This window comes from Prionailurus bengalensis, chromosome B3 (assembly GCF_016509475.1).
Source record: "Prionailurus bengalensis isolate Pbe53 chromosome B3, Fcat_Pben_1.1_paternal_pri, whole genome shotgun sequence".
NCBI lineage: Eukaryota > Metazoa > Chordata > Mammalia > Carnivora > Felidae > Prionailurus > Prionailurus bengalensis.
In genome coordinates this window covers 34,983,209-35,002,559 of record NC_057355.1, presented here as the reverse complement: position 1 = coordinate 35,002,559, position 19,351 = coordinate 34,983,209, and the positions used below count along the sequence as shown (strand labels likewise).

The following is a 19,351-nucleotide window of genomic DNA, read 5'->3' as shown; positions in this document are numbered from 1 at the left end:
ATCATTATGTAGTTCCAGAACTTTTTGTCACCCAGAAGGGAGTCCCCTGTACCCATTAAGCAATCACTCCTCATTCCTTCTTCCCACCCCCTTTGAAAGTCACAAATCTGTTTCCTGTCTCTGCAGATTTTCTTATTATTAGTACTTAATAGATGGAATCATACACGATGTACCATTTTGTGTCTGGCTTCTTTCACTTAACGTGTTTTCAGGGTTCATCTCTGCTGTAGCGTGTATCAGTATTGTATGTAATTTTATAATTATCTTCAATCCTTACTGTGAAATTCTTCCCAAAATATGTGTTTTAGGTTGAATTCAAGCTAAATAAAGAAACACCATCATTCCCTGGTCGACTCTTACAACATGACCTTGAAAGAAACTACTCAAGTAGGCAAGGTAGAGATCAGCGATGGTTTATCTTCTTTGGGTAACATTGCTTACTAAGTTTAACTACTTAAATCCAAATAGACTTGAATGAAAAATGAAATGGTTCATTAACCAATGGTTAATTAATCAAATTGGTTTTGTATTTACTTAGATACGAATGGGTTTTATATACACAGCATACTAGATTATTTCCAATACAGAAAAAAGCAGTTATACTGTAGTTTGGGGTGAGCTATGTACAACATAATGGGAAAGAATCTTCCAAATACTGTATTAGAACTAGGAAAAATGGCTAACCAATGGAGGGTAAGAGTATGGGAACACAGATTTTAGGAAATAAGGAGAGAGTGGAAAGAGTGACAAATCACGAGTAGAAAAGAAAATCTCTTTCTTTCCCTTACTAGTGCATATAATTATGGATATTTTATATCAAAGGCCTTAAACTTTAGTGTGTATCCCCCAAGATTTTGTTAGAAAGGCAGGTTCCTAATACTCCCCTTCCTTTCTTCCTCTTCCCCATTCTGATTTTGTGGGTCTTGGGTGGGATTTGGAAATGTGCATTTTAATGTCTTGAGTGATTCTGATGGATATGGCTTGTAGACCACACTTTGAAAAACACTGCCTTATATGATCTGGTCATATTTCTGAAATGTATTTTTCAGTTCAAGGAGAAATTTCCTTTAGTACATTTGAGTTGTTAGTTGGTTGCTGACAACTGCGAGCCATCTGTAATGGGCTAGCTTGAAGCACTACAGAATCCTTGTATACGAACCACCCCCACCTTCTAGGAGTTTGTATGAGAGTGTTGATCAGTATAGGCACGTCTAGACTGTTCATCTCATTACTATATGAGCATGTGGTCATTTTGAATATTTAATTCATTTTCATTTTTTGTTTTGTGGCTTCAGGACCTTCTTGGGCCTGTCTCATCTGACATATGACTTTTCTCTTTCCTGTATCCTACAGTCTTGTCTTGGCCATGCTAGACATGGGATCAACCTAACTGCAGTCCCACACTGCAGGAAGCATCTGTCTTTCCCTCTTTTGTTCAGTTCAGTACATGTCCATTGAGTATGTACCATGTGTTCGACAATGTGTTACGCATAGAGTTACAGATGTGAACCTGAAAATTCTCAAGTAGGATTTTCTATGTTTGCATGGTGAATTTCCTTCATATTTTTGCTAATAATATCTTCAATTTATTTTCTCTATCAGGAGTCAAACTTACATACTTCTCCCGAGCTACTCTTGAGTTAGAAGAGTAAGTTGATATGCAGATTTCTGGATGACTGGCCAGGTTAAATTTATTTAAGTGGTAAGGTGTTACTAGATATTAGTAATGGGAAAATAGTGTGGAACACTGAATTTTGTGAACCTACCAGAAGAATAAAGTTTTGTACATAAGTGATGACTCATAAGATACAAAATTCTCTAGGGAAAAATAAAACCTTTTTTTTTTCATTGAAGGATTTTATTCAAAATCATTCTCTGGAACAGGCTACTCATCTGTACCCAGTTGTTTCTAAATGTGCCTCCTCCATAGTTCTAGGCAGTTTCATGCAAAGAAGGCTACATGGCGTGTAGCTGTTTTCTCGACTTTTGTACTCACCATTCTACCTGCAAAGGCATAAAACTTTGGAGAAATTATAAGTAGCACTTTATCAGGAAAGTTTGGGAATCTTTATCGAATAAACTGCATCTTGATACCCAATCATTATAATTAATTTCACTCCATTTCTTATTTTTCTCTATTTTTTCAAAATTAATTAAATGTATATGGTAGCCTGCCCGCATAAATTAATCAATGATACTCTCAGTCTAAAGGAAAGAAGCTCAATTTTTTATTTGAGCTGGTAAGTCTAAAACTTGATATGTAATTTCTTTTGGGCTTTTTGGAATAGTATTGAGTTGATACCTGTATCCTTGAGATTTTGTAAGAGCCATATATTCCGGGGATACAATAAAATCCCAGTTAGCCAGAGTTTAATTTGTTAGATCCCTTAAGTAAGAGTTCTAAAATATGTATAGAGAGAGGAGAAGGCAGTGCTTCAGTCTTAAGATCATAATAAATCAGTGGAAAATCTAGAATCAGAATCTCAAAGATAAGGCTGAGTGGACACACATATCTGACCATGTACTGTATCACTCATCCATGTGTTTTTTTCCATCCATCCACTTACCCATCCACTTCCCCATCCATTGATCTGTCTGTCTAGGGTGCAGTGCAGTAAAGATTCTCACTGAATAAGGCCTTTATTGGACGAATGCTCAGCACTTTTATACCAAAATACAAGATTTTGATTTTCTTCTTTTTTTTTTTTTAACAAATAGTATATACTACCCTTGATCTTAGCCAAAAGGCCGAGAAGCGATCACAGAAATAGTATGTACAAGACAGATTTCCAGTTAACTCTTAGTAAATTGGAAAATCAGTTAATTTACAGATTGCTTACCGAATTTAGATGTGGCCAAGAATATAAAGAGTGTAAAATGAGGTCTGTGTCCCAAAGAGTTTATAAATTTAATTGGGAAAACAAGGGCCAATTAAATAGTAACATAGGAAATAATAACAGGAAATGTTTAATTAAAATGTTGCCACATAGTAATGTGGTTTATATGTAGGGTGAAACATCCCACAAAGATATATGGGTGTTTGATCCACAAATATATGTGCATTTATGTGGGTGTTTATATGTCCACATAAATATATGTATGTTTCAGTCATAGTTCATTCTGGTTTCCAGTCATTCAGAGGATCTTGTTTGTGGGTTTTAAGGCCTTTCTCCTAATCATTCTCATTCTATACTCTTTATTGTAAGATATGTATCTTATCTCTATGTATATCACACTGATCATGATAGTAAGCTCATCATGGGGATTAGGATTATGACTTCTGCATATAATAGGAGCTGAAAAGTGTGAGGATAAAACTCCTTTGTTCACTAAACATGACTGAAATTACCCTTTGATTATTTCCTCTATACCTCAGGTCTTTTGAAGTTTAAATCTGCCTCTTAAACTGAAGATTGGTTTGAAACCTTAACAAAATAATTTTAAAAATCTAACTCTAATGCTAATAAGAAAAATCACGTTTGTCCATTGTTTGGAGTTTTACCTTTATAATCTTTAGCTGACCAGTTACACCTTAATCAGTTAATTCTGAGACTAATTTTTGTTTTTGTTTTTTTTAACCATCTGAATTTTGATTTTTACATCAGTTTACTGAATCATGGTTGCTTTCCTATTCTGCTAGGAGCCGAATCCTATTCCAAGACCGGTTCATTGGCGAACATGATGTCAGTTCTGAATGCGTATACTCTAGAACCTCATTATTAGCTATAGTGATGTTTTGTAGAAGTTAGAAAAGTGGAGTATTAGCACTGATTATTTTGTGCAAGAAGCTAGCTGTGTGATACTTCGGTTTATACCTTGTAGACCTATGGAAGCCAGCAGATACCATTGCTTTACAGCTTTTTAATACTATCTATATGGAGCTTGATTTTAATTTGCCATCATATTATCTGATGGTCTCCCCAAAAGTATGTTAGCTTTCTAGATTTGGTTTTATGATTTTATCTTGTTGGTCCGTTTGAGCAGAATTCTGTGGTAACCATAGTTTCCTTTTCACTGCTTATTGCTCCCTCCAGCATCAATTGCTGCTTTCAGGAATGTTGTCTTTATAGGAGAAAATACAGTAGATTTCTTCTGGCGTTCAAACTGCCTCCTTTAGCCCATTACTCAAATCCTACCTCATCTCTGGAACTTCTCAGCATCTTTTCCTGACCATTCTACATTATTCTGGGTCTTTAGAATATATCCTAACATCCACCTCCCCCCAAACCCGTTTGTAGCCGTCTTCTTAAGTGAAAAATAATTGTCACATTTACGTGTGATTATATAAGAGACACCATTTTTATTCTGCATTTTGTGTATAGTTTGTTAACTTCATATGTGTTTGGCCATTAGGTTGAAAGCTACTTGCTGGCAGTCAGGTTAATAGGACCGCAGCCTATGCACCCCATAGGAGTGTCATACCCTGTGGACCCTAACTACGATTGTACAGCATTTATCCACATCCATTGGTCTCTGCAGTATTTTCAACTAATAGTAGCTGAACGTACACAGGAAAAGTGACGATGCCAGCTTTACATTTTCTCTCCCAGACTACTTTCTCTGTATTTCCAGTAGCAAAGTCATGTATTGTGTAGCTTTGTGACCAACTTTTTGATATTTTGAAGGAGACGGAAGAGTAATAAGCCCTTCGCCTCGTAATAAATCATCATGCATCTCGTCCACAACAAACGTGACAGATCTATGTGGGCTGGAAATGAAAACTACCATGAGCTCCTTATCAGCATTTGGAGATTCTTCCTTTCAGACACCTTCAAAGTCCAGAACCCGGCAGGGCTGTCATAGTGCTGGCCCAAACGTATCTGGTAATGAGGGACCGCCATGTCAGTTATAAGAGAGTTAAATTTTAGTACGAGGAGTCAGCCTTATAAAGGGGTAAAGATAACACTAGAGTTGTTCTGTCCTCTCAGCCAATCTCTAGGGTGAGGGGAAAATGATTTGGTCTAGACAGAACGTATATGCAGAATACATAGTTGAGGTTTGAGGAGGAAAGAAACAAACTCACATGTGATCATTTTAAATGTGGAGAGCTATGGAAACTGTACTTTCCAGAAAAGATATTTGTAGGTGCCAAAGTTCTCCAAATATAAGATGACTTCGGTCTTGATTTTAAAGGTTTTTCTTAATCAAGTAATTTGTGTATCGTTTTCAATAGGTGATCATATTAATCTGGCGAGCTCATCAATGCCATCATTTCCCATTCTCCAACGTTCTTCTGAAGAGAAAATTCTTTACTCAGACAGGTTGACCCTAGAAAGGTGAGGACAATTTATTTTATTTTATTTTATTTTATTTTATTTATTTTTACCAGATAATACATAAGCCTGGTACAAGTTTGGAAAAGTACAAGTCTCTCTCCCTTCTCCTGTTCTCTAGCTCTTCAGTTCTCCCACGTACGTATAAAACTGTTACCACTTTTTTATTTATCCTTCCAGGGGTGTGGGGAGGGATTTTATAGCTATATAATGTAACAGAGCTTACCTATATCCTGAAAGAGTAGTATGGTAATTCTGGAGTATGACATTGATAAAAATGGATTTTAGGATGGAAACACTTTATCACATGGTCCTCATATGGGCCCTTAGGGCCCTATCCAGTTACCTCACTGGCCTCACCTCCTCCTAATCTCTCCTTCATTCACTCTGCCACATTTACACCTACCTCCTTGCTGCCCCTTGAATACATCAAGCATGCTTACACCTCAGGGCATTTGCACTTCATGTTCCTTCTGCCTGGACTGTGGTTCCCCCACGTATCAGTAGGCTCACTCCCTCACCTCCTTCAGGTCTTCACTCAAATGTTATCATGCTGGGGACGACCTTCCCCGGCCACCCTGTCTAAAGCTACTATCCCTTCCACCCTGCTACTCCCCAGCCCCCTTCTCTGCTTTATTCTTCTTCTTAGTCCCTAATCACTTTCTCACATTAAATATTTCACTTATCAAGTTTATTGTCCATCTCCTCTTACTGGAATATAAGCTCCACAAACACTGGGAGTTTTGTTCAGTTCTGTATCCCCAGCCCCTAGAACAGAGCCTGAGGAAAAATAGACTAAAAAACGTTGGAATGCGTGAATATATTTAGGATTTGATCCCTAGCTTTAAGTCTAGGAAGCCCTCTGCAATAGAATGGTGGATGAAACACCCGTACCCTACCTTAGTGCTCTGAGCAGCCTAGAGGAGCCATCTCTGCCTCGCATACCTTTAGCTTAGCGGTGCGTTTCCAAGAGCAAATTGGTAAGCAGACTTCTGACGCTGGCAGTGCCTGACAGCAAATTGCCATGGACCATTTGTGTGTCTGGTTGGGAGAAAGCTCTCTGGAGGGCTGTTGTATTGTAGGCAGAGCACCACTTGAGGGCACTAATTCTCGTGCCAGGTTGGCAGTATTGCCGGGTTTTGTGATCTAACGCGGTCTAATGTTTGTAACTCTTCCGATACCATTTTAACGTTTTGAGGGATTTTCTGGAAATTTTTATCTCCGTCTTTACAAGCCCAGCCAGGAATAGTACCTTGGCCCTGCAGTTGCGTGGGCCTTGATACTAACAGGAGCCGGTGTTTGTGAGGCCGAGAGATAACAGGTCAGGCACTTGTGTGGTAGCTTGTGGTGGTTCAGGCAATTGTGAAGATGGTCCTTGTATCATGGGCATCTGGGGGGAAGAAGCCGGCTGGTCAGGTGGAGACTTGCTTACCAAGGAAAGGCAGGACCAAGGAGTCGATTCGGTTTCAAAGGCTGGGTGTGAAATGGCAGGACTGCAACATGCCGTAAGCTCAAGCATAATTTGATCAGTACCAGGGTGTGACCAAGAAAGTGGGGCTAGCAGCAACAGCCTTAGGGATCATTATTTGAGAGCCAGGGGTAGTGGCCGTGGTTTCCAAAGGCATATCTTCCTCACTGCAGCTTCGGAGCCAGGAGACTGAGGGGTCAAGGGGAGAATGTAGCCCGAGAAGAAATGCTTGGAGAGCTAGGCTCTGGCTGTCCTGGGAGTTAGGGTAGGCCAGGAGCACCAGGAAGGCAGCCTTCCAGCACCAAGCAGGAAACACAGAGGCAAAAGGACAGTCCAGTAAACACCTGGTATGGGGCAGGAGGTGTAGCAACTGGGCGATTTTGTAGGCAGGATGACCCCCGCGGAGAGCACTGCCTTTTTATGTGTGTGTGTTTGCTTGGTTTGCTGGATGGCAGGGACTTAGGGGGTTAAGGGGTGGACGCGTGAGCCTTGGATCTGGGATTTAGTCACTGGATTTGGAATCTGAGAAAGTGACTTTATTTTAAGCTACAATAGTTTATGTAAGAGGGAGGTCCGAGATTACTTATTTTCTTTTCTCAGTAAAGACTGACTCAGAACTTGGATGAACTAGAAGCTGGGGGTATTGGTAAGTTTAATTATGAGAAACAGACGAAGTCTGGAGCAGGAAAAAATGAGACAATATAAGTTTTTTGCTAAGTGGATAAAGATATACGTTTTAAACTAGAATATTTGTAATTTATTAATTTATAACTGATAAAACATGGAGCAAATTAGTATATTTGAATGCATGAAATGAATTCAAAATACTAAGCATACATGAAAAGAATTCAACTATTATCTGTTATGTTTTACTTTTCTTCTATTTTAAACTGATTTTTGGGGCGCCTGGGTGGCGCAGTCGGTTAAGCGTCCGACTTCAGCCAGGTCACGATCTCGCGGTCCGTGAGTTCGAGCCCCGGTCGGGCTCTGGGCTGATGGCTCGGAGCCTGGAGCCTGTTTTCGATTCTGTGTCTCCCTCTCTCTCTGCCCCTCCCCCGTTCATGCTCTGTCTCTCTCTGTCCCAAAAAAATAAACGTTGAAAAAAAAAGTAAAATAAAATAAACTGATTTTTTCAGGGTCTGTATTTTTAGACATCATACCTTTTTTGTTTAATTTTTTTTATGTTTGTTTGATTTTTGAGAGAGAGCACGCGCGCTCACGCGTGCGTGTACGCGTGTGGGGGAGGGGCAGAGACCAAGGGGGAGACAGGATCCGAAGCAGGCTCCAGGCTCTGAGCTGTCAGCACACAGCACATGCGGGGCTCGAACTCACAAACCTTGAGATCGTGACCTGAGCCGAAGTCCCATGCTTAACCGACTGAGCCACTTACTCAGGGGCCCCTAAACATCATGTCTTTGTTGGCCATTAGCATTCAGTCATTTCCTTGTGCTAATCACTCTGTTTTCTCTAAATGAGGTTGATTCTGATCACTTCCACAGTTTTACTCATGCTTGATTTATTTTCTTTAGAGATTCTATTGACTTGATTTTTACTGAAAGGAAATAGTTCTAAGAAGTCTCCCCATTAGAGTTGTTCACATGCTGGTCGATAGAACCACGTTTTCCTCGAACACTGTTGAAAATCTCAGAGTAGAATCCCTCCTGTCTGCCATATGTTGCGCTAGTAGAATTCTTAAAGGGCCCTGCACATATTTACTTCACATGTAATATATGATAGCTTTTTGCATAATAGAGACTGAGTCTTTCAGATACAGCGAAAGGCATATATTAGTAAAGGTTTCATCGTATCCTTTAGCATTCTAAATGTTCTGCAAAGTCTAGAGTTAATGTTGAATGTGTAATCATATTTTTAAAATCTAAGTTTCTGAGGACTACTTTTCCATGCATGGATTTCAGGATGAAACTGTTTCCATCAGATGAACTGTAGACTGCCGAATTTCTTCCTCTTCCCAAGATGTCATTCAGCTCTAGAGTCAGTGATTCTGTGAGACACCTGTATATATGTGTTTTGTTTTTGTTTTTTTTTCCTGATGACTTAGTTGCCTGGGAGGTCTTTGTATCAGTGGATTCACATCAAGGTCATTTCTCTGGTGATGTGACGTGGCTCTTTGAATCATCTCAACTTTCACCACAGAAGGCAATTACGTTGAGTGTTTTCTGATGTTAAGTCCATTTTATGTGAAATAATCGATATTGGAGATTTTTTTTTAATATAATGAGAGCTTAGACTTAATTTTGATAAATGCCTTTGGCAAAGTACATTGTCTTTTAATAGAGATGATTTACAATAGTTCCTGGAGGCAAGAAGTGGTTGTGTTTACCTTTTTCTCCTCACAGCATGGGAGCACAAAGATACTATTAATAACATTCTTAAGAGGAGGCAGATTGTCACATTGAAGCCTTATTTACTTTCAAAAATGTTTTCTAGGCAAAAGCTGACTGTGTGTCCTATCATTGATGGAGAAGAACACCTTCGTTTGTTGAACTTTCAACACAATTTTATAACTCGGATCCAAAATATTTCTAATCTACAGAGGCTAATATTCTTGGATTTATATGATAACCAAATTGAAGAAATCAGTGGGCTTTCTACTCTGAGATCCCTCCGTGTCCTTCTGCTGGGAAAAAACAGGTAATCTTTGTAGAGCATATTTGTTTATTTACTTAGGGCTAATGTTGAGTCTCCTGGTGTTCAGATAACGTGTCAGAATTGAATAATACTTAAGAAACTAATAGGCTAAAATTTGGAAAGAGTATTTGCGTGGATTAAGATTCAGTTATAATTTGTCTTAGGAGATTCAGTCTAACAGCCAAACCAAATAATATTTATTGAATGCATATTTTATTATTTCCATTGCTTTCCAGTGCCATATCTTACATGGAAGTGAATAGCAAACTTTGGCCTTAACTTTATGTTTTCATGGGCTATATTATGTAAACATGAGTAGTCACTTCAGGCTTATGTGTTTCACTTGTAATTCTCAGTGCTTGACTGAGGGTAGATATTTGATATTTCGTGCTTGTCAAATTACTGATTGATTCTTTTTTGGATGGTGTTTTCAGTATGTATTTAATATTATATCCTTTATAAACTTCCCCAGTTCCTTTAAACATTATTGTCTTTATTTTTTTTGAGAGAGAGAGAGACAGACAGAGCATGAGCTGGGGAGGAGCAGAGAGAGAGGCAAACACAGAATCCAAAGTAGACTCCAGGCTCCAAGCTGTCAGCAAGGAGCCTGACGCAGGGCTCGAACCCACAAACCGCGAGATCATGACCTGAGCCGAAGTCCGAAGCTCAACGACTGAGCCACCCAGGTGCCCCCGCCCCAGTTCCTTTTATAAGGCTCTATCGTGTAGTGCAGTTACACAATTTCTGACTAATTTCCTTGAGATTTGTCCATGATTTTCTCTCCATTCTGTTTTACTAGTTTTTGCAATGCCTACAAAGAAGGGCTGTTTAGCAAACCCCAAAATGATTTTTGTATTATCAAATAATGAATTTTAAATACAGCATTATATCCAAGCTTGGTTCCCCTCCCTTCTTCCTCCCCCCCCCCCCCCCCCCCCCCCAGCATGGATCTTGAATTACCTCTTTATTCTCACTGGCTGGTGGTAATAGTAAGGTGCTTTTTCCAAGATCATGTCCCAGAATTCTAGGCTCTTGTCTCTTCTCTGTGGTTTCTGTCTCTGTCTCTGTCTCTTTTTAATATATATATATTTTTTAAGTTTATTCACTTACTTTGTCAGAGAGAGACGTGGGAGGGGCAGAGAGAATCCCAAGCAGGCTCTGCACCGTCAGCAGGGCCGGACGCAGCGCTCAGTCTCACGAACTGTGAGATCATGACCTGAGCCGAAAGCAAACGTCAGATGCTTAACTGACTGAGCCACCCAGGTGCCCCTTTTCTCTGTGGTTTCTCGAAGGTGCCCACCAATGTAGTTTATTGCCTATACTTGGTTCAAGCATCAAACTGAGCATTATGGTAGCTGGACAGAATTTGGGGAAATTATAGAAGCGTGGAGTATTAGAGCTTGAAGTGACCTCAGAGATCAACTTTCTCATTTCACAGATGAAGAAATGGAGATGTAAAGTGACTTTTGCAAGGTTGGATATGTAGAAACTGTACACAGTAAGAGTATGCCAGCGGAGTAGTTTACTGGGTAAAGTAAGAAGTCAACTTTTCACACATTTAAGGCATTCTCTTCTACGTGCTCCCTGTTCGCTCTCCCAGAGATTTCTTAACTACTTTCTGAGCCTTGGAGTTATTGATCTGTTCGTGTAGCTTCTATTTATTCTTTAGTAGCATTGCCTTTGGGCTCTTCCTTCAGTCCCGGGGTAAGGTGCTTCATAGTGACATTTTTAATCTCCTTTGCTAGTTTTATTTATTTTTATTTTAATAAGATATTTAATGTGCGTTTATTTTTGAGAGAGGGAGAGTGTGTGTGAGCAGGGGAGGGGCAGAGAGAGAGGGAGACACAGAATCCGAAGCCTGATGTGGGGCTTGAACCTGTGAACCACGAGATCAGGACCTGAGCCACCCAGGTGCCCCTCCTTTGCTAGTTTTAAACATAAATTCTAAGAGCAGCTCCTGGGTCCCAATGTTTTAAATCCTCTCTCAATCTACTTTTTTTTTTTTTTTTTCCTGCTTCTACTTTGCAGCTTCTCTGGCTTCTCAGAAATAAACTTTTGAGTTTTTAAAAAATAATTTATGCCTTGGAGACACCAGTCCCATCTGGCCTTCTGACCTTTTCAGAGGTCACTTTGCTCTTCTAAGTCTAAGGGACCTAACGCCCTTTTCTAGATCCTTATCTTGACCAATCAAGTAAAAGCAATCTAATGCACTCTCCTCTTTCTACTCCCATCTTTTTGTTTGTTTTGTTTGCGTTTGGTCCTGTTTTACTTTATTTTTCACATAGAGAAAATAGCTGTGAAACCGTTTTAGAGCTGCTAGGGTTCTCTAATAAAAAAGAAAGTCAGAAAGACAGCTTTTCACATTCTCCCAAAATGCATTATTTCTGAAGTATCAGAACAACCCAAATCTTTCAGGTGTCCTCCGGCCAGCAGACTTTGTCACAGCAAGGGGCCTGTGAGCCTTGAAGATGCAAATCTATCCCGAGGCAGTACAGGACCAAATCTGGCTGAGGGATGCTGGAGTGGGGATGAGCTTACCCTGTCTCCTCAGGTTTGTCTTGGGTGTATTGTTGCCCCCTCCTGGGCGAGAGTCCAGAAGGTTTTCTCCCTCTCACTTTGCAAAGCAGTGCACCATGTTTTAGTTCAAGACAGTGGAACCAGGTGTTAAAATCCAGGGCAACCACATTCCTCTAAGTTCAAGCAACTGTGACAAATATTTCACATACTGAGAGTCTGTATTTCAGTATTTAGAATTTAGACTTAGTCTGTATTTAGACTGAGAGTCTAAATTTCACATACTGAGAGTCTGTATGTGAAATTTACATTGCTTCGGAAGAACCCCCTACCGCTCTGCTACTGAAGTTCTTGCCATCTGACTCCTCTGCTTTCTATATTCCTATTTATCTTTGTGAGATTCTGGTGCCCTCAGATCACAGGCTAATGGGTAGAACTTCTATGCTCTTTTGCCTGATCACCCAGGACTATAGATCTAAAACTCTCAGCCAGGCCCTGGGATTCCATATTCCTTTCCTATTGATTCCTTGACGGTCTCCACTTAAGGATTTGTCTTTGACTCCTAAAAAGCCTAGCCTTCATAGAGATTCTATAGTTTAGTCCTTACGCAGGCATCATAACGTAGCCTGCAGAGATGGGCTGTGATGTACCCCTCGTGGTCTGCACCTGAGGTGATGGGTGGGGCTTGTCTTTTTCCAGTTTCAGTCCATTTAGTAGGAGAACTTCTTTTAAAAAAATCTTTCAGGTCATATTGAGAATTGGCTAGAATTCTGCAAATTTCACACATCGGTATCTAATCTGACCAGTGATCTCCTGGTCAACTGATGCCTTAATATGCCTCTGAATTCATTTTGATTGGATCTGTTTTTAGGTAATTTCAGGTGCTGGGGGTAGGGAAAGAATCTATGACAAAGGCAGTTCTGAAGACAAGACAGCAAGATGTTTGGTTGGTCTTGGGTTTCACTGACAGCGACTTGCCTGCTTTTTTCCCTAATCACTGGGGCAGTCCAAATCGGAAGTGAGAGTCGCAAAGCCACCGTGTGTCAAAGCTTAAAGCTGGAAGTCACAACATACAGGAACTGTTTTACTCGACAGCTTAACGGTATGTGAGGCCCTGGTGGAATTCTATGGGAAGAATTTACCGTGCACGAAGCTTTCTGAGATTGAAGTACCTTAAAACTGCCCAGGGTTTCTGATAAATACAGAAACAGAACACATGGATCCTCCAAATCAGAGAACTTTAGGCTGAGACAGTCTCCATCCCTTGTGTATCATTTTCAAAATGTTAAACATATAATTCCCAGACAAATAGTAGTTACAGGCCAATGTTTTAATTAACTCAATAATGAGGGAACTAGTAGGATGACAAAGCTGGCTCAAAAGGAGGATAAGAGAAACTGATGCATAGTCAATGAGAAATAAAAAGTACCAGAATATGATTAAGTTATGAAACAGGCCCATGTCCTACAGAGCAGTGAAGTTATCACCCTGTGGGTTATTTTTTCTAACAGACAAAAATAAATTACATTCCTACCTGGCAAAAATCATCATCATAGCTTAAATCCGTTTTCTGTGAGTTAGTACATAACTTTGCAGAGTTGGGGCTCTAATCAGTAGTAAATGGGTGATCCTTAGGTACGATTGTTCCCAGTGCTCTGATATGACATTGAAGGGACATGAGGTCATTCCTTTGCCTTATTTCCATGTTTTGGTAATCTACACTGAGAAACACTCCTACTCTACCTACCTGATCACAGTTTTATAAAATTGGTTTTTATGCTAGTGCTTTTCACTTGAATATATTTTATTATTTACATCTTTCCAGGTCATTAAACATTCTTTGAAAAAACATTTGTTTTGAAAATATATCTTTAAGAGCTGCATAATGTATAGTTATGTAGACAGATGTGTAATAGTTAATATTTTCCCTGTTAGACACTTACATTGTGTCCTTTTTTTTTGCTATGATAATGCTGTGATAAATATCCTTATCCATAAATCTTTGTCTGCCTCTCTGATTATATCCTTAGAATATGCTTTAGTATTTTCTAAGTAGGTGAGTTCATTCTCATGAAACTCATACGAGAGGAGAGTTGAGATTTGATGTGGAAGGTCTGAATTTTAAGATCACATTCTCAAGATGTGATCTCTAGACGAGCAGCATTAGCACCACCCAAGAACATGTCAGAAATGTGAATGTTTGGACCCTATCTCAGAAACTCTGCAGGTGGGGCCCAGCAATCTATATTTTAGCAAGCCCGGCAGATGAATCTGATACAGAAGTTTGAGAACCACTGTTTTAGGGAATATGGGCTTGGGGGTATAAAACCAGTTGAGTAAAAGACTTCTCTGAAGTTGGATTGCTGTTAGAGAGCATTGCTCTGGGGGCGCCTGGGTGGCTTAGTTGGTGAAGCATCCTACTCTTGATTTTGGCTCAGGTCGTGATCTCACGGTTTGGGAGTTCGAGCCGCTCTGTGCGACAGTACAGAGCCTGCTTGGAATTCTTTCGCTCTGCCCCTCCCTTTCTCGCATGTGTGCACACATGCCCCCCCCCCCATATAAATAAATTTTTTAAACTAAAAAAAAAAAAAAGAAAGCATCACTCTGTCCTAATCCGTATTATCAGGGTATTGGAGTTTTCTCCAACTATTCTAAATATTTCAAGGGCAAAGCAGGCAGAAGACTAATTTTGTTGAAAGTTTTGTCTGTTTTCCTATTTGATAGTGTCAGCATAAGCTTGAGAAACTCTTTTAAAATACCAAAGAAAAATAAGGATAGGAAGAACAAAAGATAAGACGGGGGTGTGGCATGTGTGTGTGATAAGGGAGAGAAGATGAACATAATCGCATTGTGATAGTGCACAGTAGTAGGTGCACTTATCATAGATAAGTTGGATTCAATTGGTTGTGGTGATATAATTCTGGATTTGGCAATGATGTAAGATGACTGAGGTCAAATGGAGATGGAAATTCATGAAGTTTAAATTTGCATTATGTTTACATGGGGACTCACGTGAAAACGTTGGGGTTCTGAGCAGATGGTCCAGAAGGAATTCTTGAGATGTCTTGGGTGCAAAAAGGTGGTTTTATTAAAGCATGGGGACGGGACTCGTGGGCAGAAAGAGCTGCACTGGGATTGTGAGGAGCATTTGATTATATACTTTGAAGTTGGGAGGGGGTTAGAGATAGCATAAGTCTGTAAGGAATTTTGGAAGCAAGGTTTCCAGGACCTTGAGGGGACTACCCGTTCTTTAGGAAAAGGTCATTTATTACTGTCTAATAAAACCTTAGTCAGGAGACCCTTCATATGTATGTCAAGGGCCATGTGCTTGGAGGATGATTGCTAACATATATGTTGGGGGATAGAGATAAAGGAAGTTTCCAAAGGAGTTTTTATATGTTAAAGGAGACTTATAGGATGCCGGTGTTCGAGATAATGTTACGCTAAGATTGCCTTTTGCCCTTAGCAAAGTGTTAACATCGAGGCAGTTCTGTTCCTAGAGAACAGAACTTTTGCCTTTGTTCCCCACATCAGTGATCAGCATATATGAAATTTCAAGGGATGATTCTGGTTCTGGAAACATTTAGCAATGTAGAAATGGTTCTTTGAGGCAGTAGGTAATGACAACAGAAGTGAATAGTGATAGGCAGACGATGGTCAAGATGGATTGTATGAACTTCATTTCTACCCTTTCTTTGCCGCTGCTCCTTTCCCTCTACTGAATTATGGTAGCATGAGAAACTAGGGTCTGTAGTAGGGAAAAGTAAAAGGGAAGTGGTTTTTGTTTTATTTTTTTAGAACTGTCTATGGTGCCCTTGGGTGGCTTAGTCGGTTAAGCATCCAACTCTTGATTTTGGCTCAGGTCGTGATCTTCCGCTTTGTGAGTTCGAGCCCTGCGTCCAGCTCTGTACCAACAGTGTGGAGCCTGCTTGATATTCTCTCTCTTTCTCTTTCTGTCCTCCCCTGTAGTGTGCACTGTCAGTCTCAAAAATAAATTAACATTTAGAAAAAAAAAAAAAAAGAACTGTCCTGTTGGAGGCAGTTGGACAGATAAGGTGGCCAGAAAAGATAGGCATGAGGGAGACAGTGGGTGGCCCTAATCATTAAGGAATATAAGAGGGGGCATTTTAGAGATAAAATGCTGTGTTTTTTCCTTTAGAGCAATGTTTTAGCTTTTCACAGATGGCAAATCAAAAATTCCAAATATTCACTAACTGAGAAGGTCCAAACTTACATGGCGTCTAATTTATCTCTGCAATAAACAATCCTATTATGAATACCCTTGTACATAAACCTCATCCATTTAGTTAGTATATGTTTATTTATTCATTAAACAAATATATATTGGGTTCCTACTCAGTGCCAGCCCCTGTTTGGAGCGTTGGGGATATAGTAGAGAATATGTCAAAGTTTCTGCCCTCTTGAAGCTCACATTTTGGTTTGAGGAAGGAGATCATAAGAAAGTAAACAAATAACATAATTTTAGGCAAGCATAAATGCAATGAAGTTAATTAAAGCAGGGGGAGGAGAGAATAATGGAGACAGGCAGGGGGAGTGAACCGTGCGAAGTTCTGGGGGAAGAACACTGAGGAAGAAGGAGCAGCAAGGGTAAACGCTCCAAGGCGTTTACAGAACGCAGAAATGAACTTGTCAGGTTAGAGAGCGCAAGAAAGCCCCTGTGGCCAGAGCAGAGAGCCTGAGCCATGGTAGGAGATAAGGCTGGAGGAAGCAGCCACAAGGGGTTAGGGCCTTGAGGACTGAGGTAAGGATTTTAGATCATATTCTGAAGTAAAAAGAGCTGCCTTGAATAAGTGCATTGTCCTAAAGTTCTTAGAAGTAGAGTTGATTTTTCATAAAGATACGACTTTTAAGCTGTCTTTGGGACTTTCCTCCAGTGGGACTGCATCTTAACATTATAATTAAATCAATGGGAAATATTTTTTTGTTTTATATATACAATTACATATACTCTCTTACTATATACAGATTTATATAGATAGGTATATATCTATCGTTGTTTCTATATCTGTCTACTTATCTGTAGAAAGAATAAACTTAAAATGAGTTATGTAGGGCGCCTGGGTGGCTTAGTCTGTTGTCAGTGGACCTGATCTCGCGGTTCTTGAGTTTGAGCCCCTGGTGGGGCTCTGTGCTGACAGCTTGGAGCCTGGAGCCCTGTTTGGGTTTCTGTGTCCCCGACTCTCTGCCCCTCCCCCACTTATGCTTGATTTCTCTCTTTCTCTCAAATAAATAAATAAATGTTAAAAAATTTTTTTAATAAAAATAAGTTATGCTCTAGCATGTTTTGATTTATGATAAATGCATCCCTATTTCTACTCTGCTTATTTTGATTTTCAGAATCAAGAAAATCTCAAATCTGGAGAACCTTAAAAGCTTAGATGTCTTGGACCTTCATGGAAATCAGGTATTGTAAAGCCCTTTCGTTTTTTTCTTTTCTGAAAAAAAGTCTAGGAAATTAGGTATTATAAAAATTTTAGCAATGATACTTGTGTTGAATTTTTCAAGACTACTGATTCACTGAAATTTCTAAGGTATTAAGCCTATTTATATAAGTTATGGTAATTCCATGGCAGTAAATGGCAGTTGAAACTTATAAAACATTCAGAATCCTTATATTTATGACAGTTTTTTTTTCTTATTTATTTTATTTATTTATTTATTTATTTTTAAATTTTATTTTAGAGAGAGAGTAGGGGGAGAGGGGCAGAGGGAGAGAAAGAGAGAATCCAAAACAGGCTTCTTGCTCGGTGTAGAGTCCAACATGGGGCCCAATCCCACCACCTTGGGATCATGATCTGAGCTGAAATCAAGAGGTAGATGCTCAACCGACTGAGCCACTCAGGCACCCCAGTCTTTTGTTATTTTTAAAATATATATTATACAACCCTAGCCCAACAAGTAGAATATTACTAATGATCTTCTTCTACTTAGGTATTCCTCCTTTATTCTGAGGTCACCACTCTTCAGGATTTCACATTTATCATTCCCTTGTAGATTTTTAAAGTTGGTTTTATCACATATATGTGTGTCTAAATAATAACTTGTTTAGTAGTATTGTGTTGTAATTTTAAAAAGGTATCATACTCTATATTGGCATCTAGTGTTTGCTTTTTGCATACAACATTAGCTTACTGAGATTAATCTGTTTTGATTTATGAAGCTATAGTTTACTCCTTTTTGCTGTTGTGAGTTCCATGGAATGATTACATGAAAACTATTTTCTCTGGTCTATTATTGGTAGACGTTTGGGTTTTTTCCTTTTGTTTGTTTGTTTGTTTGTTTCCTTTTAGGAATAGCACTTCTATGAACATTCTTGTACATGTTTCTTCCATGTGCCATATGTAGTCTAGGGTATATATTTAGGAATGAAACTGACAGATCAGAGATTATCTAATGTCTAACTTCAAAAGATAATATCAAATTGTTTCCCAAAGTGGTTGTAGCAGTTTATACTCCCACCAGTAATGCATAATCAATCCTGTCACTTCACATTCTTTTCAACATTTGGAATTATCATACTTTTTTTATGACTCAAGGATTTATTAAGTCATACATGCAAAACATACTGCTAATTGTATTAGCAAAAGGTCAATGTGAAAACACCCCACAATTCTGTAACTGTCAATGTAGAAAATTTTGTTCTGGGGGTCGAAAGGTCCAACCTTGTATTCTTGCCAGTGGATAAGTTGTACAGAACTTCATTAGCACGAACACAGGCTTCCAGAACCTCACAGACCTACAGGAACATGGTTAGGCAGAGCAACAGGAAGCATGTGTCCAAGGGGGTGAGGCAAAGAGGAGGCTCAACATTAGTCAAGGTACAGTGTTGGCCATTTGGCAAGATAGTGATGTTAAGAAAGTTCATAGTTTAGGATACCTAAAAATATCAAAAACTGTATAACTGCAACACATGATTTTTACACCTAGTTACTACACAACTAAAGAAAGCGCTTATTGGCTTTGAATAAAGTAATAAGTAAACAGGAATGCACTTTTATTAATCTACAAAAAAAATTTCTAATGCATTATCAGAGAGATTTTATAACACAAGGAGGCTTTATTGCTCCTTAAGGGGTTCTGTAAGAAAAGCACTAAGCTAGCAACAATAGGAATGATGAGTTCAAAGATGAATTAAATGCCTGGTTTCAGGACGGATGGGAGGTCTAAGAGTAAGGAAAAGCTTAAAACACTTAGTAATAATACCAACCTTTCTTCATCATTTACTGCATTTGACGAAGATTAGCCTTTTAAAATTTTACCCGTGACACGTTTACTCAGTTTAATTATGATGTGTACAGTGTAATGTAAATTAACCTCCATATTTTATCAGAATAACTGTCTTCATTCTTTGATTGTGTCACGGGCTGCACACACCCCACACTGATGCGGTCACCACTAGAGCACACACTTCGCATCAGAGGGACAC

At 39.3% G+C, this 19,351-nt stretch overlaps 1 protein-coding gene and 1 pseudogene across 4 annotated transcripts in view; one reads left to right on the top strand and one right to left on the bottom strand.

The window, feature by feature from the left end:
- LRRC49 (leucine rich repeat containing 49) overlaps positions 1-19,351 on the top strand; it is a 149,193-nt gene that overhangs the window by 2,906 nt on the left and 126,936 nt on the right. The window contains exons 3-7 of one of the 4 annotated variants that reach the window (XM_043554017.1): positions 309-396; positions 4,626-4,823; positions 5,174-5,276; positions 9,190-9,393; positions 17,263-17,329. In XM_043554017.1, coding sequence (XP_043409952.1) covers positions 309-396; positions 4,626-4,823; positions 5,174-5,276; positions 9,190-9,393; positions 17,263-17,329 — 660 coding nt within the window. Of the gene's footprint in view, positions 1-308; positions 397-2,720; positions 2,939-4,625; positions 4,824-5,173; positions 5,277-9,189; positions 9,394-17,262; positions 17,330-19,351 lie in introns of those variants that run through there. The other 3 variants (XM_043554018.1, XM_043554021.1, XM_043554019.1) reach the window with 3 other exon arrangements.
- On the bottom strand, positions 2,609-2,760 carry LOC122469919 (annotated as a pseudogene).